At 39.5% G+C, this 27381-nt stretch overlaps 1 protein-coding gene across 1 annotated transcript; it reads left to right on the forward strand.

Moving 5' to 3' along the window:
- Window positions 1–1733: 1733 nt before the first annotated feature.
- On the forward strand, window positions 1734–18033 carry LOC311057153 (uncharacterized protein; the record flags this gene model as incomplete). Its single annotated transcript, XM_084074104.1, has 10 exons — window positions 1734–1755; window positions 5058–5138; window positions 5286–5351; window positions 5428–5577; window positions 6145–6220; window positions 6578–6734; window positions 14177–14243; window positions 17123–17203; window positions 17357–17422; window positions 18001–18033. The coding sequence occupies exons 3-10, from the start codon at window positions 5286–5288 to the stop codon at window positions 18031–18033; spliced, it is 696 nt and encodes a 231-aa protein (XP_083930230.1). The 5' UTR covers window positions 1734–1755; window positions 5058–5138.
- Between the last annotated feature and the right edge of the window lie 9348 nt (window positions 18034–27381).

Genomic DNA, 27381 nt, shown 5'->3' on the forward strand with positions numbered 1-27381 from the left:
CATAGTGACATCACAGAGCCCCCAAAAAACATACCCTCCCCCTCATTATCATAACACAACAGGTGTGGGCATGAGGAGGAGGAGGGACTAGCACAGGTGGGTGGTGCTAAGGTGGTGGAGGAGGTGCTAAGGTGAGAACCAGGCATACTTAATGAACTGGAGGCGTGTCCACATAAAAACATTTTTTTTAACAAGTTCTGTACACTTTTTTTTTTTGAAAAAAATCCTTACATAATAATAATACCTTATGATCAGGTTTTAGGGTTGAAAAATATCATGGCACTCCATCTTTAATAATAGAAAGTCAGACGTCATATTGAAAAAGGGACACAGACACAGGGATTTGTGGATTTCTATATTTGCAAGGAACTGTGATTGTGTTTTTGCTCACATTTTTATATTGTATTAGTATATATATTTAGTATTGAATAAATATATTACATCAACTATTAATTACCTGTTAGATTTTGAGCAGAGAAATTCAGGATTTTTTCCCCAATAAGGATATACACATTAACAGAGGTGGCCAGCATCATGAAGACATGATTTATGTTTTCAAAGGTTATCTTCCTAAAACATTAATTTAGGAAGGTGACAATGTGTGAAAAGTGTCACACATTGACTACTGGATAGTAAGCGGATGTGCACTTTGAATTAATCAGTCCTGGACACCCAAAGAGGGAAGTAATCAGTAACAGAAAACTGTCAGTGTGTGTACTAAGGGTTTGATATGGTAGGCTAACTGCATGATTTTGTAGCAAAAAAATATGGACAAACACAGCATTCATCTAAAATGTTATATAGTGATTATAACATATTTTTTTCCAGATTGGATGTGTTATGTGTAACAGGTGGAAAACCCAGCTTACATAAGCTAAAATAGATAACAAGGTTAAGACAATGATTTTATTGTCTCCGCCAGGAGACTATTGTTTTCGTTATCGTCCTTCGATCGTCCGTGTGTCCACCAAGCTAACATTGGTCAAGCTTCACGTGACACGTGACAATATGTTGAAAGGGTGTGCTTTGATTGGCTATCGAGACGCATGACGAAATAGAGTCCTATAAATAGGTGTGTCACTTCAAAACATTGTGTACATGTTTTGAAGTGACATCAGTGCCACAGCCAAGCTAACATTGGACATGTTAGCTTGGCTGATTGAACATGTTAGCCAAGCTAACATGTTCTAATCCTTAGATGTTCTAATCTATGGCTATAGGATATGGGTCATCATGGCTATAGGATGGATACTCTGTCTATAGGACATGGGTCATGGCCTATAGACAGAGTCATTTCATCCATCATCCATCACAGAACATTTCTAGAAAACTATGGTTATAGATAGGGTAAGTGATTTCCTTTGGTTAAAATAGCACGGGTCTGCTGGCGGAGACTTGTGCTCCGAGGAGCACATTTTCTAGTTTTTTTTATTGGAATCCATTATACGTTCCTTTATTTTAAAAACATGCACAGATCTACCTCATTGAAACCAGCAGTAGTACAAAGCAGCAGTTGCGTTTTCCAAGCACACTTGAACGCCTCACAGAGACGTGCGCAGCGAAAACATGACGTCACCACGTCTGCACTTCCTCTTTCACACTGGCGCGTCTACATGAAAGCAGCCCAGCAGTTAGCCGTGAGTTATATGCATTCATAAAAACGATATAAATAACAGAACACCAGCTGTAGCTACAGTGTGTTGCTGTATGTTAGTGTCACCAGATTGGTGCAAGAACCAAACGTTAACCCACTCGGTGAGATTAACAAATCTACACATACCTGTATTGCTAACTAGCTAATGCTAACTCGCTGCTACATGTTGCTAACAGCTAGCATCCTGTTTACGCAGGCAAAGCCCTGTTGTGAGAGTTGAGTCCTGACGTCATCAGTACTGGAACATTGGATGTGATTCTGTGAGATATATTTGGCTGTTGAAATGTTGATGCTATAAGTTACTAGTGTTGTGGGGAAAATGTAGTATGCCATTGTTTTTGTACTAGACTGAACTGTCCTGCTTTATCTTATAAGATGCACTTTCAAATGGAAAATGTTACCACTTACTCCTTATGGTGCAAATGCATTTTACATTGTTTTGATCATAAAGGGCAAATTACAAGATTGTATTCTACTGACACTGTTAAACACAGTGAGAGTTAATTAGTGCCTTTGGGTGATGTATTATTACAGAAAATAATGTTGTGTATTAATATTGAGTTCATGTTAAACTGAAGTTGTTTAATCCATTTATTTTGTATTCCAACCAGTTATTGGTTCAATATATGCTACGCATATATACATATATTAATTCTAAAATTCATTTTAAATGGAATTTGGATTTAGAGATTTGGGATGTTGGGATTTAGAGTTGGTATTAGGATGATGATCCTAATGCTCGCATATGTTTAGAAAAAAGTGCAATCGGCTGTAGTTGCTGGGACTGATTTCAGAGCTGCACCATTGACTTCAGATGTGAATGCATAGATTGCAGTCAAACATGTGATTGCTCCAGTATGTACATGTCAACAGATGTTGATCGCATACATTCAAGAGGAAGCAAGATGCCTTTTGGGAACACAGTTTGTTGGGAATGCATGTCCTTCTGGTTATGCAGTCAGTAACCCATTGTCAGTGTCTGTCTGTTGTATCCGTTTGTCAGTGTAAGTATTAGCGTAACATCCCAATATTGAGTGATTTGTGTTCACTCTTATGCAGCAGAGACAGGGAACCCCCCTGAACAAACACTCTATAACTGTTGTTTCTTAAACTTGTCATGTCAAGGACCCCAACATTAATATGCGTTTGGCCGTGGACCTGCACATGTTTTGTGCCTGGGACCCCCATACAAGATTTTTGTTGTCATGATGTCCTTTTTATTTGTACTGATAATAGAAGCTCACAACAGCGTTCAACAGCATTGTGAGCTTGTAGATCAGCTATTTTCAAATAGCGATGATGAGGTTAAATTGTTTAAATTACTTTAATACCAATTAATTAACAATAGAAAGGGCAGCTGTTACTATGTACAGGTTTAGTTAGTCTTATCTATTGACTAAATATATCACATCAAGTGTAGAATTTATTTATTTTGAGCAGATATATTCTGCAGTTTGTCTGTCTTTTGACATGACGTATTCTTGGTTAAAAAGCCTTTCTGTACATGGCAGTAGTAGAGTGGAAAAGCACAATCGAGCAGAATCGAGAGATTCAACACAATCCTGTCATACGTTTAAGCATTTCATCACCTTCTTAAAATAATGTTTTCATGTTTTCCAGAAAACAGAATGAACTGAATCAAATAATACTGTCCGTCAATTATGCAACATAAGAGGATTAAATGACGATTTCACGTTTCAATTTTACAACCAAGGTTGTAACATTGCGTAAGTCACATTGTTGTGTGACAATAACATGGTCTATGTAACATTATCTTGTGACTTAAATGGCCAAGGTCACACGTTTAACATATGCCACTTAACTACTGGGGTGGGAACGGCAAGCTTTATTCAATAAGGATGTGCATTTATTGGAGGTGGTCAGCATCATGAAGAGATGATTTAGGTTTATTTATTTTAAAGTCATTTTTCTAAAATATAGGGATATAGTACAGTGAGAATGTGAGAATATGCTATATATGGCATAATGGTTGTATACTGCTTTATGCAATTTATAGAGTTCTCATATGCAGGTTTAACTATGTAAAGGTCAAATATGGGGATGAAAAACAGCTTCAGTTATTTGTCACCTTTAAAGGAGGAGTTCACCCAAAAGAATACTTATTTTCTATCAATTGCACACCCTATGAAGCCTTGAATCCATGGATTTATTTTTGTTTTTGTGGCATTCCTAAGCTAATAATTTGATTCCCGTCTCCTACCGGACTTTACCGGAGACACAAAGTAGATTATTTGTGTCTCCTACCGGAAATACACACGGTCATCAAATTATTGTCTTAGGAATGCCACAAAAACAAAAATAAATCCATGAAATCAAGGCTTCATGGGGTGTGTAATTGATAGAAAATAAGTCATTTTTTTGGGTGAACTCCTCCTTTAAGGTGTTGTTGCTGGAGGCTAAATCCTTTCCAGCCTAAATATTTGTAATGCAAATCTATATCCTGTAAATTCCACTTAATTTACACAATAAGGTTGGGGGCTATATACTCACTACTTATCATAATGAAAGGAATACATGCAAACGATTTGGCCCATCCATTCTCACCTGCCCATTACCAATGGAACAAGTGTCCCCCATAACATTAAATACCTGTGTTTTCTAAATGATTGGATGCATAGTTTCAAACCCTACAACCAGAAATAATGGATTCATTTGTGTTAACTGGCACTGATGTATTTAAAGGGGGTGTAAGGGATATGTTTTGCAAATCCAAGTGTTACATAGTGCTGTATTCCACAAGTAATCACTGACATATAGTGTTTGTTCATTAACTGGGATCTCTGTGTTTCTCCAGCACTTAAGTAAACAGAACATAAAATGTCAGGTCAGGATACCAATGTCATTCAATCAGGAGACAGAACACATTAAAAAATGATGAAATGTGGTTTTAAGTAATTACATCATTTAATACAATAGTTTCAATCAAGCATAGCAGGCATGTTATTAAATCACCAGACAGTGTGTACTGGATAACAAGAGGACATGCACTTTGACAGTGTTCATTCTCTCTTTAGGTGTCCAGGACTGATTCATTCAGTGCTTGTACTAAGGGTGTGATATGGTAGGCTACCTGGATGATTTTGTAGCAAAAAAATAATGGACGAGCACAACATGTGTGTAATTTATAAAAAAAAAACATCAAACACCACACAATGTAGCTAAAATTGTATATAGGCTAAAATAATGTGTCCGGTTGTGATGTGTTATGTTAATGTTCATGTCAGCCCAGGACCATTGGAAGCATCCAAGCTTCCCCCACTTCCTTTACTCTGCTCTGATTGGTTGAATTAAATCTGTGAAAGACGCTCCCCAGCTATAAGTACCATAACGTTGTTGTACGTTGTTGTTCCACTCCACTAGTCTATCTTGTTTGTGCTTTCAGCAAATTCAGAGACAAGCCAGAGAACCAGACATTTCATCCCATTTCCAAGGGTTTGACTTTGAGGAAGAAGTTTACAAGAAGGTAATAGGTTGCACACTGTAATTGTGTGGTTGAGCATTTTACCTTAGTCAAATAGTGGGCCTTTGTATTGTTTTATACAAACTACTAACCTTGAAGAACCTTTATCCTTTTTAATTGTGTTTAATACCAAGCCATTTATCATTACAGATGAGCCAACCGGTGGAAGTTGAGCAGTCCTGTAGAGAATCCAAAAGGAGGAAGGTTGAGCACCAGGTGTGTAATGTTTGTGTCATGGTCAAACTATTACAATGTCTTATCTGTGTCTTATTATTATTATTTTTTTTTACAGTTGAATGCAACAGCAGTAGTGTTGAAGGCGTGTTCCATCCCTCTATCACGTGTAAGGTTTAACAGTGGACTGTTGGATGTGAAGGATGAAATAGTTCCATTGGATCTTTCTAACCTTGTGGAACACACTGCTGTTGCAAAAAGGAAAAAGGTAATTTGCATGCAAATTATATCTGTTGGGTTGAGGCCTTATTACATCACATTGAACCCTAGCATCGGAAAAAGCTTACAATTGATTGATTGATTGAATATTTTATTAGGCAAAAAATGTAAAACAACACATTTACATTTAAAATACTTTGTCTAACAGGTCCGTTCATAAAAGTCCTTGCGGACTTGTTTCCAATGAGGGCCTTGGTATGAGTATCCAATGAGTTGCATGTCAGTGTGTTGAGAGCTTGTAAGGTCAGTTATTTTCAGTCAAGATATGCATTTTAAACGTGTATTCAACAAGTTGTCAACATTTCATTTGTGCTGAAGAGATTTGATGTATTGGTAATAAAAGGAATGGGTCAAGTAGCTGGGGAACACCAGACAATTAAACGTTATGGGTGTGTGGCCCATAGTGGCTTAGTTTTTGTGGCCCATAACTCTAATGCTGTTTTTCGTCACTCAGAAACCAAATGTGGAGACTGGCTTTGACTAAATATTGAATGTATTAATCGTGAAACAATGAAAAAATAAACATTGTGTGTTTTGTTTTTTTGTGTCCTCAAAGCCATCACCTGCCAGGGATGTGAAACTGGTTATAAAGGAAGAGAGTCTCTGTATGCCGTGCACAAGATACTCCAAAGGTGAGAGCGATGATGATTAGTTTACAGAAATACAATTTCCACCGGGGAAGAAAATCACCATTACACCATTGACCGTTTGATTGAACCACTGATTGAAGCCAGTGTATGACGTCATATTGATGAAAAAAGGGACACAGACAGTGATTTGTGGATTTCTATATTTCTGGACACATATGATGTGCATTAATGCCTGTATGAATTCAAGAGGTTTTGTGGGCTTGCCCTCCTTCCTTTGTTATGAAACACAGGTTCAGTGCCACATCGCCAAATACAAATGGTTAACATTGTTCGAATACATTTGATCTAAATGTATATGAGAATCATGACTTAACTATCATGTTATTTTCCTCCTCCTAGACGGTGTCCCTGTATGTAAAGACAAGTCTTCATCTGAACAGAAGGAGAGGGGCCACAGACTGATCAAGAAGGAACCAGAATATCCACAGATTAAAGAGGAACAGGAGGAGTTATTCCAAACACAAGAGGATGTCCAATTAGAGGCTGATGGGACAATGTTGACATTACTAACAGTGAAAAGTGATGTTGAAAACACAGAAACAGTCCCACAAATACAAGCTGGTGCAGAGGACAGTGATGCATCACAACCAACTAGTGATAGTCTGCTACTCTCTTCACACTGTTCTGAATCTGATACTGAAGACAGTGATGAGTGGGAGGAGACCAGGGAAGCCCCGTCCATTTTAAACACACTGCAATCACACAAGACACAAACTGTGGAAGGACAAAGACCGTCTATGAGCAACAAGCTTGTACACAGCATGAAATCATCAAAACAAAATCCATCCATGACGACTCAGAGAGGGGAAAAGTCCTTCAGATGCACACTTTGTGGCATCAGCTTTACTCTATGTGCAAATTTGAAGAGGCACATGCAAATTCATACAGGGGAAAAGCCCTTTAGCTGTACTGTTTGTGGCAGGAGCTTTAGTCGAGCAAGTGGTCTGAAGCTGCACATGATGATTCATACAGGTGAAAAACCCTATAGCTGTACAGAGTGTGCCAGCAGCTTTAGTAAAAAAAATCTTCTGAAGCAGCACATGAGGATTCATACGGGGGAAAAACCCTTTAGCTGTACAGATTGTGACAACCGTTTCAGTCAAGCTAGTCATCTGAAGCAGCACATGAGGGTTCATACAGGGGAAAAACCCTTTATTTGTACACTTTGTGGCACCAGCTTTAGTCGTAAATTTAGTTTGAAGCAGCACATGAACATTCATACAGGGGAAAGGCCCTTTAGCTGCACAGTTTGTGGCAGTAGCTTTAGTCAGATGGGTGATCTGAAGAAGCATATGAGGATTCATACGGGGGAAAAACCTTTTAGATGTACAGTTTGTGACAACCACTTTAGACTAAATACAAATTTGCTGTCGCACATGCGTATTCATACAGGGGAAAAGCCATTTCGCTGTACAGATTGTGACAACAGCTTTAGTCAAATAAGTGGTCTGAGGCAGCACATGAGGAGCCATACAGGAGAAAAGCCATTTGACTGTTCTGTTTGTGGCAACAGCTTTAGTCGAAGGGGTAGTCTGAAGCAGCACATGAGGGTTCATACAGGAGAAAAGCCCTATAGTTGTAAGGTTTGTGGCAACTGCTTTAGTCAAACAAGCACCCTGAAGCAGCACATGAGGATTCATACAGAGGGGTAAACCCCATTAGCTTAAACGTGTGTGACAACAGCTTTAGTCAAAATACCAATCTGAAGAATCATGAGGATTCATACAAGGATACAATGGATACTGTAAATGTGTTGTTTGTTTTGTTCTGCAATGCAGCTAATAGGGACATCTAGTTTACTGTTTTGTGTACGGATTTTATTGTGCTCTTTGAGTGGGACACTTTTATTATACAGTGACTTGTTATTCTGCATAGTGCAGGCTATTGATTATACAGTGACTTTGTGCAGGCTATTATACAGGCGTATAAGCAGCAATTGTCCTGACGTGGCTTATTTAAACACTGGGTATATGCATATATATTGTGTCTTTATTCGTTTAGTTTTTGCGGGTTGTTGTTATGACAACAAGATACACTACACTGTCTTATCAGTGTAGTGTATCTTGTAGACCAGGCCCATTGCAAGTTGCTGTACTCTGTCCTCTGTCCTGAGCCTTCCGACCCTAGCAAAGTGAGCAGGGTTTAGATGAGTCGTAGATGTACGGCCAATAAGTGGCTTTACCATTTTGTTTTGGGATGTCTGGAGCCTGTTTTTAAAGCCTTTGTGGTGTTGTGGTATTATGAGGTGCATGCATAGTCGATTTTGGAGGGAATATTGTCGTGGCCAGTAGCCTTGTTTTGTTGAAGTGTTCTGAAGTATGTTGTTTTTTTATTACATTTTTTCATCAACTTGGATCTGGCAGTTTTAAGACATGCTCTCGGTTAAATGTATTTCTCTACATGGCAGCAGTAGAGTGGAAAAGCTGAATCGAGAAAATATCAACTTAATCCTGTCATAAGTTTAAGATGCATGTTGTTACCTTCATAAAATATTGGCATACGTAATTGTTTACCTTAGTTCCCTTTTTTCATAACACAAAATAAACCAAACCAAGTATAGAATATAAGGTATTTCGAAATTATTTCACATAAAAAGTTGATGGCAATATATGGCTATTGACATACACCTAACGCTGTCTGTCAATTATGTAACATAAGAGGATTAAATGACAAATTTAAGTTGTACAAATTGTAACCTGACTTGGGCTAAATTATTTCTGAAGGTTGAAAGGTTGTAAAATTGCTTCAATATTGTCTTGTGACAATAATTTGGTCTAAGTAACATTATCTTGTGACTTACGCGACATGAAATACCAATGGCACACTCTTGACATAGGCTACTGGAACGGCAAGTTTCACACATTCAAATATGACCCGGCAGAGTGGTGTTATGGGTCAAATATGACCCGGCAGACAAGTGTGGCTCAATTCCCCCCAAATTGGCACGAAGGATATAAACATTTATCAGAGGAAGACATGATTTAGATTTAAATAGGTTATTTTCCCTAAAACATAGGACATATACCGTTAATTTAGGAAGTGACAATGTGTGAAATTGCTATTTGGCTATAATGAGAGAATGACATAATGGTTGTTTACATTGCTGTGTGAAATCTATACAGTTCTCATTATGTTTAACTATGTTACGGTCAAACATGTGGATGAAAAGCTAAAGCTATGTTTTACCTTTCAGGTGGTGTTGCTGGAGGCTAAATCTTTTCCAGTCTAAATAATTGTAATGCAAATTAGTCCTAAACCTATCTACATGTTCCACCCTATTTACACAATACTGTAGGGGGCTATATGCTCACTACTACTTATCATACTAAAAGGCACACATTGAATGGCCTATCCATTCAGCAATAGGGTTACACACCCTAACATTTAAAAAATATTTATATATATATTTTTTTGCATTTTTCCCCTCTATCAGCCACTATATAATGATGCTGGGGTGTTTTCCTGCATTGAAACACAGTACTCTTTCTGAAAACCCTATTTTCCCTGCATTGTTTGTAAACAATGTTTGTTTGTGCAGTTCGTTTCCCGGCCACCAGGGGGTGATGCCTCCATAGACTTCCATAGACTTCCTTACCACCCGGACAAACATAAAAACAACAACAACAATAGGGAAAATAGGGTTTTCAGAAAGAGGCCTGTGTTTCAATGCAGGAAAACACCCCAGCATCATTATATAGTGGCTGATAGAGGGGGGGAAATGCAAAAAAATATATATATATAAATATGTTTTAAATTTAGGCTTAATGTTCCCTACAATGCCTTTAACAATGGGACAAGCATCCACCAAAACATTCCACAACATTCACAGCCTGTGTCTTCTAACTGATTAGATAGTTTCAAATTCTACAATGCAATGTGTAAACTGGCACTGATGTATTTAAAGGGGTTGTAGTGATATATTTTGTGTTACATAGCTCTTTATTCCAATACTAATCAACTGCCATAAAGTGTTTGTTCCTTAACCCTTCCATTGTGTTAGGGTAATACATTATGATATCCATATAGAGTTTCAAACTCTACAACCAGAAATAATGTATGAATTTGTGTAAACTGGCACTGATGTATTTAAAGGGGGTGTAAGTGATATGTTTTGCTAAACTAAGTGTTACATAGCTCTGTATTCCAACAGTAATCACTGACATAGAGTGTTTGTTCATTAGCAGGGATCTCTGTGTTTCTTCACCGCTTTAGTAAACAGAAAATAAAATGTCAGGTGAGGATACCAATGTCATTCAATCAGGAGACAGACTCATGCAGGATACAGGATAAACAAGCACAATGATGAAACAGGAAACTTGACAAAAAACATTGGTAACTGCCTGGAACAATATAAAACTGTCGCTGATACATGGGTTCTTTCTCCTTGTTGCTTTCCCACCTGAAACTATATTTTATGTTTATTAAATTGAGCTGAGGAGACCCCTGTTACTGAACAAGCATTATATCAATGATTACTATCAGAATATATTAAATACTTTGACCATTTAACAGAACATGTTTTTACAACAATAACAGTTAAAATACAGTAATTATTGGTGTTATTATTACATAGATCGTTTTTAGACATTAATCATCATTCAATAATAGTTTCAATAAAGCATAAAAGGCATGTTATTAAATCACCAGAATGTGTGTAATGGATAGCAAAAAGACATGCACTTGACAGTTTTATGTTACTGATTACTCCTCTCTTTAGGTATCCTGGACTGATTCATTCAGTGTGTGTGTGTGTGTGTGTGTGTGTGTGTGTGTGTGTGTGTGTGTGTGTGTGTGTGTGTGTGTGTGTGTGTGTGTGTGTGTGTGTGTGTGTGTGTGTGTGTGTACTAAGGGTGTGATATGGAAGGCTACCTGGATGCTTTTGTTTAAACAAATAATGGAAAGACACAACAAGTATCCATATAAAAAAAAGACAACAAACAACACAACATTCTGCTAAAATAATGTATAGGCTAGTGATGAAAAAAATAATGTTTCTAGATTTGTGTTGTGCGTTGTTAATGTTCAGGTCAGCCCAGGGCCATTGGAAGCATCTTAGCTCCCCCCACTTCCTTTACTCTGCTCTGATTGGTTTAATTAAATGTGTGAAAGACGCTCCTCAGGTATAAGTACCATATAGTCCAGGCAATCTAGCTCATTTTGGGCCCAAAAGTCAGACTAATTGTAAGAGTATTTCTTTCACCATACACCATTTCTATGAGGTGTCTAGAATAACATACTAAAAGTCCTAAGAAATCCTAGTTGCAGAAGTATGTTTTTTTCTCATTAATCCAAGATGTGTGCCAATATCGCCTGACAACAATACACCCCAATGGGCTTATTTTTCCCTTTCCTCCTATCACAATGAAACTTTCCAGAATGAAAGTTAACATGAAAAGTAACATTTTTTGTATTACAATTTTTTTTTTATGACTTTGAATATGCAAATGAGCAAAACAAACTACTAAAAATACACCCTAAAAGGCGTTTTTTCCCCCTGGAACTCATGAAACGTAACACAATGAAAGTGGGTGATGGCAATGCTGCTTTTTGACTGGCCTCTAACCTGAAAACTTCCCGGCTTGGTTGCACCTGCCAGGGGTATAACCCCGGCCGGTATAGTCCTCAGGGTCACGGAGGCACACCAGCCTCCCCACCACGACAAGGTAGCAACAACAGGGGAGGGTTTTTTTTTTTTTTTTTTTTGTCTTTTCTCCAGCCTGGATCCTCGGCCCCTTCTCTTTGCTTCCATGGGGAAGTCTGATATAATGATGCTGGGGTGTTTTCCTGCATTGAAACACAGTACTCTTTCTGAAAACCCTATTTTCCCTGCATTGTTTGTAAACAATGTTTGTTTGTGCAGTTCGTTTCCCGGCCACCAGGGGGTGATGCCTCCATAGACTTCCATAGACTTCCTTACCACCCGGACAAACATAAAAACAACAACAACAATAGGGAAAATAGGGTTTTCAGAAAGAGGCCTGTGTTTCAATGCAGGAAAACACCCCAGCATCATTATATAGTGGCTGATAGAGGGGGGGAAATGCAAAAAAATATATATATATAAATATGTTTTAAATTTAGGCTTAATGTTCCCTACAATGCCTTTAACAATGGGACAAGCATCCACCAAAACATTCCACAACATTCACAGCCTGTGTCTTCTAACTGATTAGATAGTTTCAAATTCTACAATGCAATGTGTAAACTGGCACTGATGTATTTAAAGGGGTTGTAGTGATATATTTTGTGTTACATAGCTCTTTATTCCAATACTAATCAACTGCCATAAAGTGTTTGTTCCTTAACCCTTCCATTGTGTTAGGGTAATACATTATGATATCCATATAGAGTTTCAAACTCTACAACCAGAAATAATGTATGAATTTGTGTAAACTGGCACTGATGTATTTAAAGGGGGTGTAAGTGATATGTTTTGCTAAACTAAGTGTTACATAGCTCTGTATTCCAACAGTAATCACTGACATAGAGTGTTTGTTCATTAGCAGGGATCTCTGTGTTTCTTCACCGCTTTAGTAAACAGAAAATAAAATGTCAGGTGAGGATACCAATGTCATTCAATCAGGAGACAGACTCATGCAGGATACAGGATAAACAAGCACAATGATGAAACAGGAAACTTGACAAAAAACATTGGTAACTGCCTGGAACAATATAAAACTGTCGCTGATACATGGGTTCTTTCTCCTTGTTGCTTTCCCACCTGAAACTATATTTTATGTTTATTAAATTGAGCTGAGGAGACCCCTGTTACTGAACAAGCATTATATCAATGATTACTATCAGAATATATTAAATACTTTGACCATTTAACAGAACATGTTTTTACAACAATAACAGTTAAAATACAGTAATTATTGGTGTTATTATTACATAGATCGTTTTTAGACATTAATCATCATTCAATAATAGTTTCAATAAAGCATAAAAGGCATGTTATTAAATCACCAGAATGTGTGTAATGGATAGCAAAAAGACATGCACTTGACAGTTTTATGTTACTGATTACTCCTCTCTTTAGGTATCCTGGACTGATTCATTCAGTGTGTGTGTGTGTGTGTGTGTGTGTGTGTGTGTGTGTGTGTGTGTGTGTGTGTGTGTGTGTGTGTGTGTGTGTGTGTGTGTGTGTGTGTGTGTGTGTGTGTGTGTGTGTGTGTGTGTGTGTGTACTAAGGGTGTGATATGGAAGGCTACCTGGATGCTTTTGTTTAAACAAATAATGGAAAGACACAACAAGTATCCATATAAAAAAAAGACAACAAACAACACAACATTCTGCTAAAATAATGTATAGGCTAGTGATGAAAAAAATAATGTTTCTAGATTTGTGTTGTGCGTTGTTAATGTTCAGGTCAGCCCAGGGCCATTGGAAGCATCTTAGCTCCCCCCACTTCCTTTACTCTGCTCTGATTGGTTTAATTAAATGTGTGAAAGACGCTCCTCAGGTATAAGTACCATATAGTCCAGGCAATCTAGCTCATTTTGGGCCCAAAAGTCAGACTAATTGTAAGAGTATTTCTTTCACCATACACCATTTCTATGAGGTGTCTAGAATAACATACTAAAAGTCCTAAGAAATCCTAGTTGCAGAAGTATGTTTTTTTCTCATTAATCCAAGATGTGTGCCAATATCGCCTGACAACAATACACCCCAATGGGCTTATTTTTCCCTTTCCTCCTATCACAATGAAACTTTCCAGAATGAAAGTTAACATGAAAAGTAACATTTTTTGTATTACAATTTTTTTTTTATGACTTTGAATATGCAAATGAGCAAAACAAACTACTAAAAATACACCCTAAAAGGCGTTTTTTCCCCCTGGAACTCATGAAACGTAACACAATGAAAGTGGGTGATGGCAATGCTGCTTTTTGACTGGCCTCTAACCTGAAAACTTCCCGGCTTGGTTGCACCTGCCAGGGGTATAACCCCGGCCGGTATAGTCCTCAGGGTCACGGAGGCACACCAGCCTCCCCACCACGACAAGGTAGCAACAACAGGGGAGGGTTTTTTTTTTTTTTTTTTTTGTCTTTTCTCCAGCCTGGATCCTCGGCCCCTTCTCTTTGCTTCCATGGCTCCCCCTATGTCAGTTCCTGTCTTGTTCTTTGCTTAGTTCTGGGTCTGGGTCGTAGTCATCCGATAAATCTGGCAACTGGGAGTTTGTACAGCTGCTACCACGACATTCTCTGCATATGGCAGTGCAAGGGAGCCCATGTTTTTTGCATGTGCATCTCTTTGTGCTGCAGTCTTTCTTGCAACCACAGCAGACAATATCCAATAATTCTGGTGGTGCTGCTGGCTGATCAGTCATTATTGGCATAAATCTACCATCCATCACATGCCACCCCCAGTCTTTAGGTTCCATGCTTTCACTTCTCCCCTTCCACTCCATCATTTGGTAAAAGACACGCAGACTATGGAACTTTGCAGCCGTTGATGTTGGTGGTAGAGTTTGAGGTTCTACTGGAGATGTGGTCTTAGACACCTTATCACAGAATCGCCTGTGTCTCAGCATATCCAGTGATTCATCCTTGTCACCCCCATACAGTGATACAAGAGCCTTTTCACCAGCTGCAATGATGATGCCCTTTTCCACATTTTCTTGGGACTGGCTGAACACCTTAGCTTGCTTGAGAAAGCTAGAGTCATTCTTTACTTTTTTCAGTGCCAATCCCTTTCCTATGCCAAATAGACGTGAAGTAGAATCACAGCCTAAAATGGCATGGATGAAGAGGAGATTGTCACACACATTGGGACCCAGTAACTCCTTTATCTGCTTTATGCACCATATTCGTCTTGTTTTTGTTGCCTTCTTTGGTTCTGGGGCCAGAAACAGCTCTTGTGCATTCAGATCAGCATGATGCAACAACAGAACTAACAAGTCTGTGTCATCACCAACTAGGACTGTGTCTTTTGTTCTGGAAGAGGCAATGGCAGTTTGGACAATGAGCACATCAGCATCATGCTCTGCATGATCTGTGATACACCCAGCCCTCTCAAGTTTATCACTAAGATAACCCAAGAAACGCTGTTTGTTTTCCTTATTCTTAAGGAACTCGTCCTTTTTGGATCTGATGATCATGTCCCCAGAGAAATGGACAGTCACACCTGGATTAGATCCGGTCCGTCGTAGGTGGGTGGTGTCTTTTATGGTTGGTTCGTCTTTGTAGCCATCAATTTTCATCCACTTTGCACTATATGGCTCACATCCTGTGTCTTGCAAGTACTCTGTCATCTTTACTATAAGGTCTCGAATAGTGATTTGCTCATCATCGTGTTCTTCTAAAAAGTTTGCCACCTTTAGGAAGGCTGTTGTTCTCTCATCAACTGCAGGTCTTCCAACTTTGAATCTTTTCGGTTCATTGCCAGGGTTTTCAGACAATTGAGAAGGAATATTCTTCATATTTCGAAAGTTTGTGTCACATTGTTTGTGGTATATCGCATCTGCTGCGTGAAGGTCATGGACAGCTGATATTCTCCCAAATACTGTATCAGACCATTTGTCATTCCTTACACGGCAAACCTGAACAATACTTTCTTGAAAGTCTCCTGTTCTTACTGGGTATACATCAAATTTCTCTCTTGGCTTTTTGTTCTCATAAGTTCTGGCTTCTTGTCCACAGAACAAGCAATGCTCTTGAAAATTGAAGTTGTGTTCTGAGCGGCGATTAACAGGCTGCACGCGTGGCCGTACATAATGTACAATATTTTGTGCTTTACAGTAGTTGCGGCGGCATGCAATGTGTACTTTGTCTCCTGGAAATGTAACTAAGCTACTTCCACGTTGAGCACTTGCGTGATTCACACCATGACTGCCTTTTGCTTGTAGAACAACTGATGTGTTTTCATCAGTGAATGACTCATCACATATTTTACACTTATCCATTTCTCCCTCCTAACATGCTATACTATTCTGCATGAAAAGAAAATATCTTTGGCAAAACAAAAATGCCAAATGCATTCTGCATTGTGCTGCCCGCTGTGTTATCAGCTTTAACAATGTACGAGTGAGGGAAAATGACAATAGTAGATAGTAGTACACTTCTGAGCACTGTGACTACAATGATGAACTTGTCACGATCACAGCCTCCCCATGTGACTGTTTGCCTTTGAGTGTGCCTCTGCCCCTCCCTTGCTCTGCTGCAGGACTCTGATTGTGAGTGCAGTCACCTGTGAGGACCAGCTGAGCATGATTTGGAGACAAACTGCTGAGACTATAAAACTGACATGAAGCTGAAAAAGCAGGGAGTATATATAGACGAATCCACAGGCGCGCTGCCTGTAGGCGGCCATTGCTGCGGTCTTACGTCCGCATAGCGTTCAGACCGCAGCAATGGCGGCGCGCAGGGCAGCGCGCCGTGGATTCGTGTATAGACACAGGGGTAATTAAAGATAAACTTGTAATGCAAAAAATGTTATTTATGTATACTTTGATTGTGTAACATTTCATTATGATGGGAGTAAAGGGGGGAAATTGCTGTTAATTAAAGGGGTATTTTGGCCCCATTTTAATGAGTTTAAGCTCATTTGCATATTCAAATCCATTAAAAAAAAAATAATAATACAATAAATGTTACTTTTCATGGCAACTTTCATTCTGGAAAGTTTCATTGTGATAGGAGTAAAGGAAAAAAATAAGCCCATTGGGGTGTATTGTTGTCAGGCGATATTGGCACACATCTTGGATTAATGAGAAAAAAACATACTTCTGCAACTAGGATTTCTTAGGACTTTTAGTATGTTATTCTAGACACCTCATAGAAATGGTGTATGGTGAAAGAAATACTCTTACAATTAGTCTGTCGTAAAAGTCTACTTTGCCTGGACTAATAGCGTTGTTGTAGTCTATGTTGTTTGTGCTTTCAGCAAATTCAGAGACAAGACAGAGAACCAGACCTTTCATCCCATTTCCAAGGATTTGACTTTGAGGAAGAAGTTTACAAGAAGGTAATATGTTGCACACTGTAATAATGTGGTTGAGACTTTGCACTTTACCTTAGTCAAAGAATGGGCATTTGTATTGTTTTATACAAACTACTAACCTTGACAAACCTCTATCCTTTTTAAATGTGTTTAATACCAAGCCATTTATCATTACAGATGAGCCAACCGTTGGAAGTTGAGCAGTCCTGTAGAGAACCTAAAAGGAGGAAGGTTGAGCACCAGGTGTGTAATGTTTGTGTTATGGCCAAACTATCCCAATGTATTATCTATCTATTATTTTGTGTGTATGCAACTTATTTTAATTAAATAAGTTGCAATTATTTATTTATTTTCACAGCTGAATGCAACAGCGGTTGCATTGTTCCATCCCTCTATCACGTGTAAGGTTTAACAGTGGACTGTTGGATGTGAAGGATGAAATAGTTCCATTGGATCTTTCTAACCCTGTGGAACACACTGCTGTTCCAAAAAGGAAAAAGGTAATTTGCTTGCAAATTATATCTGTTGGTTGATAGCTTATTACATCACATTGATCCCTAGCATCGGAAAAAGCTCACAATGAGTTGCATGTCAGTGTGTTGAGAGCTTGTAAGGTCAGTTATTTTAAGTCAAGAGATCTATTTTAAATGTATATTCAACAAGTTGTCAACATGTCATTTGTGGTGAAGAGATTTGATGTATTGGTAATAAAAGGAATGGGTCAAGTAGCTGGGGAACACCAGGCAATTAAACATTAAGGGTGTGTTTAAGTGGCTTAGTTTTTGTGGCCCATAACTCTAATGCTGTTTATCTTCATTCAGAAAACACAGACTGGCTTTGACTACATATTGTGAAACAATGATCAAAAAACATGTTTGTTTACGTAGGTAATTCAACTGTTTGTTCCTTTCTTTTGTAGGTGCCCTCAAATCCGTCATCTGCCAGGGACGTGAAACTGGTTATAAGAGAGTCTTTGTATGCCGTGCAAAGATACTCCAAAGTTGAGAGCGATGATGATTGGTGTTCAGAAAACACCAATCAATAACCCACACAGGGACCACCAGGTCACGGGCACGGACCGCCGCTGCACGCCCACCGCTGCTGCTGCTATCCTCCGCCTCCTCCTCCTCACTGTCGGCAGGGTCACGGGCACGGCCACCAGTAGCAGAGCTGGCTGTGCTATCCTCAGTCTCCTCCTCGCAGGGTCACGGGCACGGCTACCGCTGCTGCTCGCCGCAGCGGAGCTGGCTGTGCTGTTCGCCTCGCATTAACAAATTAACCTCTGCATAGAAAAATCTTACACTGTGGTATTAAGACATGCTCTGGGTTAAATGTTTTTCTGCACATGGCAGTAGTACTGGAAAAGCAGAATAGAGAGAACATCAATTCATATGTTTAACCCTTATACCTTCACAAGCACTGAAATGGTTTTGTGCCATGGACCCCCATTCAAGAGTGTGGTTGTCAAAATGTCCTTTTTGCACACACTCCCTGGATGCCACAGCAGAACCTCGGCCCTAAATTTTTCACATGGGCCTTTTATAGTGCTACCAGGAGGCCGCTTTGTGCAAAACATTTTTTGACATTACTCCTACAGATTGTGTCCAAAAAGCATGCAAATCGGTACACAGTATCTCTTCAGATTTTTCATATTCCATCCTGATTGGCTAAAAATGGTATCCAAAGTTTGCAGGACTGCTCCGTTTTGAACAAAATGCCTCAAATCATGAACATAGCATGCAATTTCCGTGACATTTTGCATGCACATTCCCACTAGGCCGAGGAAGAAATGCCACTTGAAAATGTTCAAATCAGCCTCAACCTTTGCCCTGCATTTTTCACATCTGCCTGTTATAGCGCCACCAGGAGGCCGACTTATATAATAGAAGGAGGAAGTCCGCACACTGTTCTCAAGCTCCAACAAACTTGCTTTTTATTATTGCTGCAACGTTTCGACCTTCTAGGTCTTCATCAGGCAAATAATATATTGATATTTGCCTGCACAACCTTCTCTTTGAACGGCCTATACATTTTTTTTTTATATTACCCCTTCCGATCTTATCCAAATTTAATGCAAATCGGTAAACATGATTTCTATAGTCATGAGATCAAGACGGATGTGTCTGATATTTCATATTCCATCCTAATTGGCTACCATTGGCTTCTTGCGTGCGATTTCTGTGAAATTTTGCACGCACATTCCCACTAGACAGAGGAATAAATGCTTTCTCACTGTCATAGCGCCACTAGCAGGCCTATTTTAGCAAAACATTTTATTTGGAACAAATTGCCTCAAATCATGAATGCAGTGTCCGATTGCCGTGAAAGGCCTAAGAAGAAATGGCACCCTTTTCACATTGGCATATTAGAGCGTCACCAGGAGCCCACAATAACCTACCTGACCTGGCGGAGACCTGCGCTCCGAGGAGCACTTTTTCTACTTTCACATAAAAAGTTGATGCCGATATATGACTATTTACATACAAATAACGCTGTATGTCAAATATGTAACATAAGAGGGTTAAATGACAAATTTACGTTGTAAAAATTGTAACCTGACTTGGGCCAAATTACGCGACGCCAACTTGAAATGTTGTAAAATTGCTTCAGTCACATTGTCTTGGGACAATAAAATGGTCTAAGTAACATTATCTTGTGACTTGAGCTACATTAAATGGCCAATGGCACACTCTTGATATAGGACCGCAAGACCGCAAGGACTTTCATGAACGACCTGTTAAAAGGAATTATCCTTATCCTAGGCCACTATACTACTGGGATGGGAACGGCAATATATATGTTTTCAATAAGGATAAACATTTATCGGAGGTGGCCAGCATCATGAAGACATGATTTAGGTTTAAAAAGGTTATTTTCCTAAAACATAGGACGTATGCCATTCATTTAGGAAGGTGACAATGTGTGAATTTGCTATTTGGCTATAATGAGAGAATGACACAATGGTTGTATACATTGCTGTGTGCAATCTATACAGTGCTCACATGGATGTTTAACTATGTGTGACCAAGGCACTAAGGCCCGGAAACAGGATACCAGACTACGCCACCCTGGGAGTTTCACCCAGAGAATATTATACAATGCACAATACACCTTGAATACTAGACCACAGGTTGTTATAATAAGGAGGAGCAGAGACGTGCGTTTCCAGTTGAAAATAATATTTGTTTTTATGTATAACTCAAGGCAGCATAAGAAACTAGAAGTAAGGCTTCAAACTGGAAGGGGTCAAGTTCATGAAGTTTAGGAAATATATTTATTATCAATTACAACAACTAATTAAAATGTAGTACAATATATCAAAAGTATCAAATAAGGTTAAAAGGGGCCAGAGCCTAAGATACCAGTAGCAGGGAGTATAGGTGTCCTTAGCACACAGGGGGAGGCAGGGAGTGAGGGAGTGAGGAGAGAGCACCGCCACCAAAAGCGCACACAAACTTCACTCACTGCAAGACACAAGAGAAAAATGTTAAAACACACGCAACGCTAGGTTATTCAAAATACTGAGCATGCAAGCAGAATATCATGCACTAAAGGTAAAACCAAACTCCAATACTACAGCCTATCACCAGTGACCACCCGCCTGTCGGGACCACAACTATGACCACCTGTATTACTGGTATGGCCAGAGCCAAATATACCTCAGTCTACCTTCAATATTAATTAAGTAATAGAGGGAACAGAGAACAGAGAAACAGTTGGTTTGCACAACAAAAATAAACCTAAATCAAATAACTAAAATAATAAGGATAAAAACAGCAGCACAGAGCTCCTCCTAATAAGACAAAACACAATATTAATAAACACTGATCAACACGATTTAAGACAGATAGAAATATAATTTAGGCAGCCCTTTACCTCAAATCAAGAAAGCCACACTAAGAACTGAGAGGCCATGTCGTCATCAGTGCTCCCCGGCAGGTCCATAGGCAACGCGCCACTGAACCACCATCAGGAAAGCATATCAGTAGCTCCGCATGCAGACTCGCATGCGAGGCTATTCAACAGGTTAGAGATAGGGGAGGACGCCATGCAGTCATCAGCAGCTCCGCATGCAGACTGGCATACAAGGCTGTACAACAGGTGTGGGGGAAGACAACCTACCCCACTGTCAGATGCCTGTAAGATCAAGGAACACTCAGGATTTTGTTTAATTAAATTTAAAAGAAGAGAAACAGGTTAAGTGCCTACCATCAATGCCTTCTCCCATCTCCCACACCTACAACCCAACACACCACCAGGAAACCATAAGCCAGCCAGCTACACTACTCACAGCCAGGTGCGGCTCCCTTTTATTCAGCCAGGTGTATCAGCTGTCCTGAATAGGAGTGATTAGGGGGCGTTACACAACTTGGAAAAAGCTCAACCCACTACAATCTACCCCTTACTTTCTATCGGTGTCCCAACGATAAAACCCAAGTCTGGCCACCCCAAGCAGGTCAGAGCGACCAGAAGCGCCAAGGGCCCTGTCAGTAAGGTAAGAGTTCAGTTTGGAAGGTAGTAGGGCTTTCACCAACTAGTCGACTAGTCGACTAGTATAACCACTAGTCGACCTTGTTGGTACTAGTCGAATAGTACCAACAATTTTTTTTTTTTTTAATGCTATAGTAATGGCCCATCTTACTATTATTATTATCCTCCTGACTTTATTTTTTTATCAAAAGGGGGTCAAAAGCATGCCCAATAAAAGCCTATTATTGCGCAATGGGGATCCTTGGAGACGCTGCTGTGGTGCTGTGCTGCTGTGCCAGAAGCGCTTCCCTTAAAACGCCATAAAAATAAGGGCAGGAGGATAATAATAATAGTAATATAGTAGTAGGATGGTATTAAAACAGTGACACCCAAAAAAAAAAAAAATTTTTATTTTTTTTTTTCTTTTGTAATTTTTTTTTGTAAATTTAAATTTCGACTAGTCGACTACCACTGGGTCAAATTAGTCGACCTGTAAAAATCTCTAGTCGTGAAAGCCCTAGAAGGTAGCAGGCTTTTGCACCAGGGTTTCCTTTTCAGTCCAGAGCTGTATCACCAGGTTATGCAGGTCCTGCCCATCCTCCATGATGCAAAGGCAGATGTCCACCGGTGCCTTGAGTGGAATCCAAGGCCAACTGCTGTTTTTGTCCTTAACAAACTAACAATGGTTACTTTAAATCAAAAAGCTCATATACATTTACAAAAAGCAAAACAAAGTACAAACCAACTGATTAGAGAAAAACTAGAATGACACGTCTCTGCTTTACAATTTACAAATGGACTTTTGAGGTTACTAAAAACACTACTGACTACGCCAGTTGGAATTTCACCAACAACCAATTAAGGCTTTAACTTAAGAAAAGGAGGTTCGTAACGAGCTTTAGAAGAACTGGGTAGGGAGGCTCAGGGAAGACACCAGGTTAAAGTTGACATTTTATTCATATCAAGTTAAAACAGTGCATTAGGCCACATTAATAAATTAGTCATGGTCTTCCTCAATACATTACCATGTCATTCCATTGTTGACTCAATAAACACAAATTAATACACAGCAAACAAAGCACACAACACTACAAAGGGGGTTTACTGCAATCTCAATGAGATACTGTATGGCATATGAAAGGAGGGAGGACCAACATTCTAATAAATAAGTGGGTTTAAACATTACCAGATAAAACAAATACATATTTTCAGAAACAAGCTAACATTACGTGCACGTAATATCTAAAAAACACTTACCATGGGGCGAGCAGAGGGCAGCGCACCTACCTTCAGTAGCTCCGCATGCAGACTCGCATGCGAGGCTATTCAACAGGTTAGAGATAGGGGAGGACGCCATGCAGTCATCAGCAGCTCCGCATGCAGACTGGCATACGAGGCTGTACAACAGGTGGGGGGGAAGACAACCTACCCCACTGTCAGATGCCTGTAAGATCAAGGAACACTCAGGATTTTGTTTAATTAAATTGAAAAGAAGAGAAACAGGTTAAGTGCCTACCATCAATGCCTTCTCCCACACCTACAACCCAACACACCACCAGGAAACCATAAGCCAGCCAGCTACACTACTCACAGCCAGGTGCGGCTCCCTTTTATTCAGCCAGGTGTATCAGCTGTCCTGAATAGGAGTGATTAGGGGGCGTTACACAACTTGGAAAAAGCTCAACCCACTACATATGTAAAGGTCAAACATGGGGATGAAAAACAGCTAAAGTTATTTGTCACCTTTCAGGCGTTGCTGGAGTCTTTTCCAGGCTAAATATTTTTAATGCAAATTAGTTCTTATCCTATCTGCATGTTCCACGCCATTTACACAATAATGTAGGGGTATGCTCACTATACATGCAAATTATTTGGTCCATCCATTCTTTCCTGTCCATTAACAATGGTGAATAGAAGCATAATAGTTGCAAACCCTACGTTTGTATAAACTGGCACTGATGTATTTAAAGGGGGTGTAAGGGATATGTTTAGCTAAACTAAGTGTTACATAGCTCTATATTACAATAGTAATCACTGACATAATATAGTGTTTGTTCATTAACTGGGAATGTGTTTCTCCAGCACTTTAGTAAGTATACAATGCATTTTCAGGTCAGGATACAGATTTCATCCAATCAGGGGACATAATTCATACAGGATACATGATAAATGTAACAGCAGTAGTGTTGAAGGCGTGTTCTATCCCTCTATCACGTGTAAGGTTTAACAGTGGACTGTTGGATGTGAAGGATGAAATAGTTCCATTGGATCTTTCTAACCATGTGGAATTCACTGATTTTCCAAAAAGGCATATAAATTATGATATCTGTTGTTGTAGGTCTTCTTAAACTGTGTCGTTCTTCCTGACTCGATATGAACGGCAGCATCAAAAATGACAGATCTAAATGCTCAAAACGAGTTGCATTGTGATGCAATGTCGATAGTGTTTCAACACATTGTCAACGTATTGTGAGCTTGTAGATCAGTCATGTTCGATGAAGATGTATTGGTGATAAAAGGAGAAGGCAAAGTAGCTGGGGAACACCAGTCAATGAAATATATCTAGGGCGTGTTTAAGTGGCTTCGTTTTTAAGGCCCATAACTTTATTATTTTTAGAAACCAAATGTAGGAGATCAACAGAAAACTGGTTATAAAGGAGGAGGGTCTTTGTATGCCGTGCACAAGATACACCAAAGGTGAGAGTGATGTTCATACTAGGCTAATACTTGCATGTTTTCAGAAAAAGTGCAATCTGCTGTTGTTGCTGGGACTGATTTCAGAGTTGCACCATTGAATTCAGATGTGAATGCATTCATTACTGTGATTAAACATGTGATTGCTCCAGTGTGTTCATGACAAGAGACAGATGTTGATCACATACATTCAAAAGCAAGAAAGATGATCATGTATGTAGCCTAGGCCAGAAAAGTGAACAGCACAGTGTTTTGACAAGCTATGCCGGGGGACACACAGAGATATGCACACAGAAAGACACTCCCGCATGTATTTCATGCATTTATAAATATACTACTAGATGCCTGTTGGGAACAAGGTTTGTTGGGAAAGTGTGAGCCAGTGGACATTTAGATTATGTTTTGTGTTTTTGGTTAATTGTGTGATTTTGGGTTATATTTTCTATGGTTAATATTTTGCATGTTTTGAAGGGAGATTATTGTTTTCCTGAGTGATATTTGCAGTGCGTTTTGTCATATTTACTTTTGCTGTGATTTATTTCTGAGCGTTGAGTTCAGTTGCATGTTTATATATTTCTTTCCACTGACCTGCACTAACCCTATAGGCTGAGTGATAAGGACAGACTATCTTTCCACAGCTACATGAGGCTCTATCTTCACTTACACACCTCTTCCACCAGGGGGCGAAAAGCACTAAGAAGGAAACAGTGCCTGGATCCTTCAATGCGCATGTGTGAAACACGTTGACCCGGAAGCAAGTGCGTGTTGTGATCTCGGTGAAAAACGTGTCATAAAGGAGGCGAAACGTGTCAAATGGAGTCTGTACGGCTGAAGATAAATGAACACATGGCGTCGGTGGGAGAGGAGATATTGTGTGTTTTGGACCAACAGCAGCGTGGTGCTGATGTTTGTTGTGTGAAGCTTGTGTTGGAGCGCCTCAGTGCGGCTGCAGAGTTCATGTGTAACCTCTTCCAGAGAGAGATAGAGACACTAGAAACTCTGCTGGAGAAACAAAACCAACTGCTGGACATTGATATGGACATCGATCTACACACTGCAGGTATGTCACACACACAACACCAAACTACACACTGCATGTATATATGTTACACACACAGCACCAAACCACACACTGCAGGTATGTCTGTTACACACACAACATCAAACTACACACTGCAGGTATATCTGTTACACACACAACATCAAACTACACACTGCAGGTATGTCTGTTACACACACAACATAATACTACACACTGCAGGTAGGCTATGTCTGTTACACACACTACACACTGCAGGTATATCTGTTACACACACAACATCAAACTACACACTGCAGGTATGTCTGTTACACACACAACATAAAACTACACACTGCATGTATGTCTGTTACATACACAACATCACACACACACACACACACACACACACACACACACACACACACACACACACACACACACACACACACACACACACACACACACACACACACACACACTCTCTACAGGTAGCCTATGACACAGCGTTTGCATGGTGAGGTGGTTTTTTTAGATCTGTTTTTTGGGGCTCATTGATTGTAGATCAATAGACCAACAACCATTAGTCTCTGTTTTGATGACTGAGTTTATCTTCCCCCTACACACACCTATTCTCACACACCTACTTTTACGTTTCAATATTATACATGTCTATAGTCTCTATATAGTCTAGTCCTTATTTATGTCACATAAAAGTCCTTATTATTATTATTATTATTTTGTGCTGTATTCCTTCATTCCAGATCAGTGTGTGGAGTCTAGTCTGCAGGTGAAGAGCAGTTCTCCAACCAGGACCGTTTCTATTAAACAGGAACCTGAAGACCACCTGGATCTCAGTACGTTTTAAGCACTCTTCATTTATTTTATTGGTGAAAGTGGGCCGGTACTGAGGGTGAACCTCAGTACGATGGTTCGGTTGTAAAAGTATTAATGGGTTCACTGACGCTGTGCAGTTAATTCTACTTAAGTATTAGCTAATGAGAAGACTCACTGATCTAACATTTAAAAGTAATTACTTTCTAATCAGTGTTGATTTCGTTAACGAAAACGAAACAAATTATGTTCGTCAACGCACATCTTTCAAAGGGACGAGACGAGACGAGACCACCACCCACACGAATAAACAATAACTGGGACTAAATCATTATGCAATTTCGTTGACTAATAAAGACGAGACGAAAATGTAGTTCACTAAATAAAGACTAGGCTAAAATCTATGGTAATTTTAGTTCACGAACAAAGACGAGATGAAATATTATATAATATATTATATGATTTTGTCACTCCCTGTCTCCTTTGATGCGCAGCGCATGCCGTTCCTCACTCACACACGCCCTTTTAAAGTTGCAGCCGCGCGCACACACACACACACAGTCACACCACCGTCAAATGAATGGCAGGAGGATTCAGATTTCAGAGCGAAACTTTACAAAATAAAACGGTAAAATGTTTTGCACGGGGCTCGCTACATTGATGTGGAGAACTAAACAATGCTTGATTTTATCCGAAGGCAAGCAATGTGGTCACAAGATAGCTGGGAAAAACACAACAACTTGAAGAGACACAAGCGTTCACCACAAAGAAATCGAGTTAAGTTAACAAAAGGTTAGATGGCGGTTGTTTACAACGTATCATTAAACGTGCTGTTGCGTGTCGGCTTGTTCCAACAAAAACACTAATCCGACCCCAAAGTGCCCAAACAAATGCTGACTTACGTTAGCTTCTTAGCATGTAGCAATAAACTTACACCTGGTGTTTGCACTTTCTCCATTTACAGCCCGTACATCTACACAAACGTTCAGATTTCAAATATAAAGTGCTTACCTCATGGCCAGGGATGTTACAATTCTGTTCGGGTAACCCATAAGTGCCCATATTTTCCGTATTGTTCAATAAAAAACATTTTAATCCGATCGGTGGCCATTTTCTCCGTATTTTCTCCATGCTTTCAACTACGTCACCCGTGACACGGTGATTGGTTGGGAGGTGTAATTGCACT

This window comes from Gymnoscopelus microlampas (genome assembly GCF_963454915.1).
Source record: "Gymnoscopelus microlampas genome assembly, chromosome: 12".
NCBI lineage: Eukaryota > Metazoa > Chordata > Actinopteri > Myctophiformes > Myctophidae > Gymnoscopelus > Gymnoscopelus microlampas.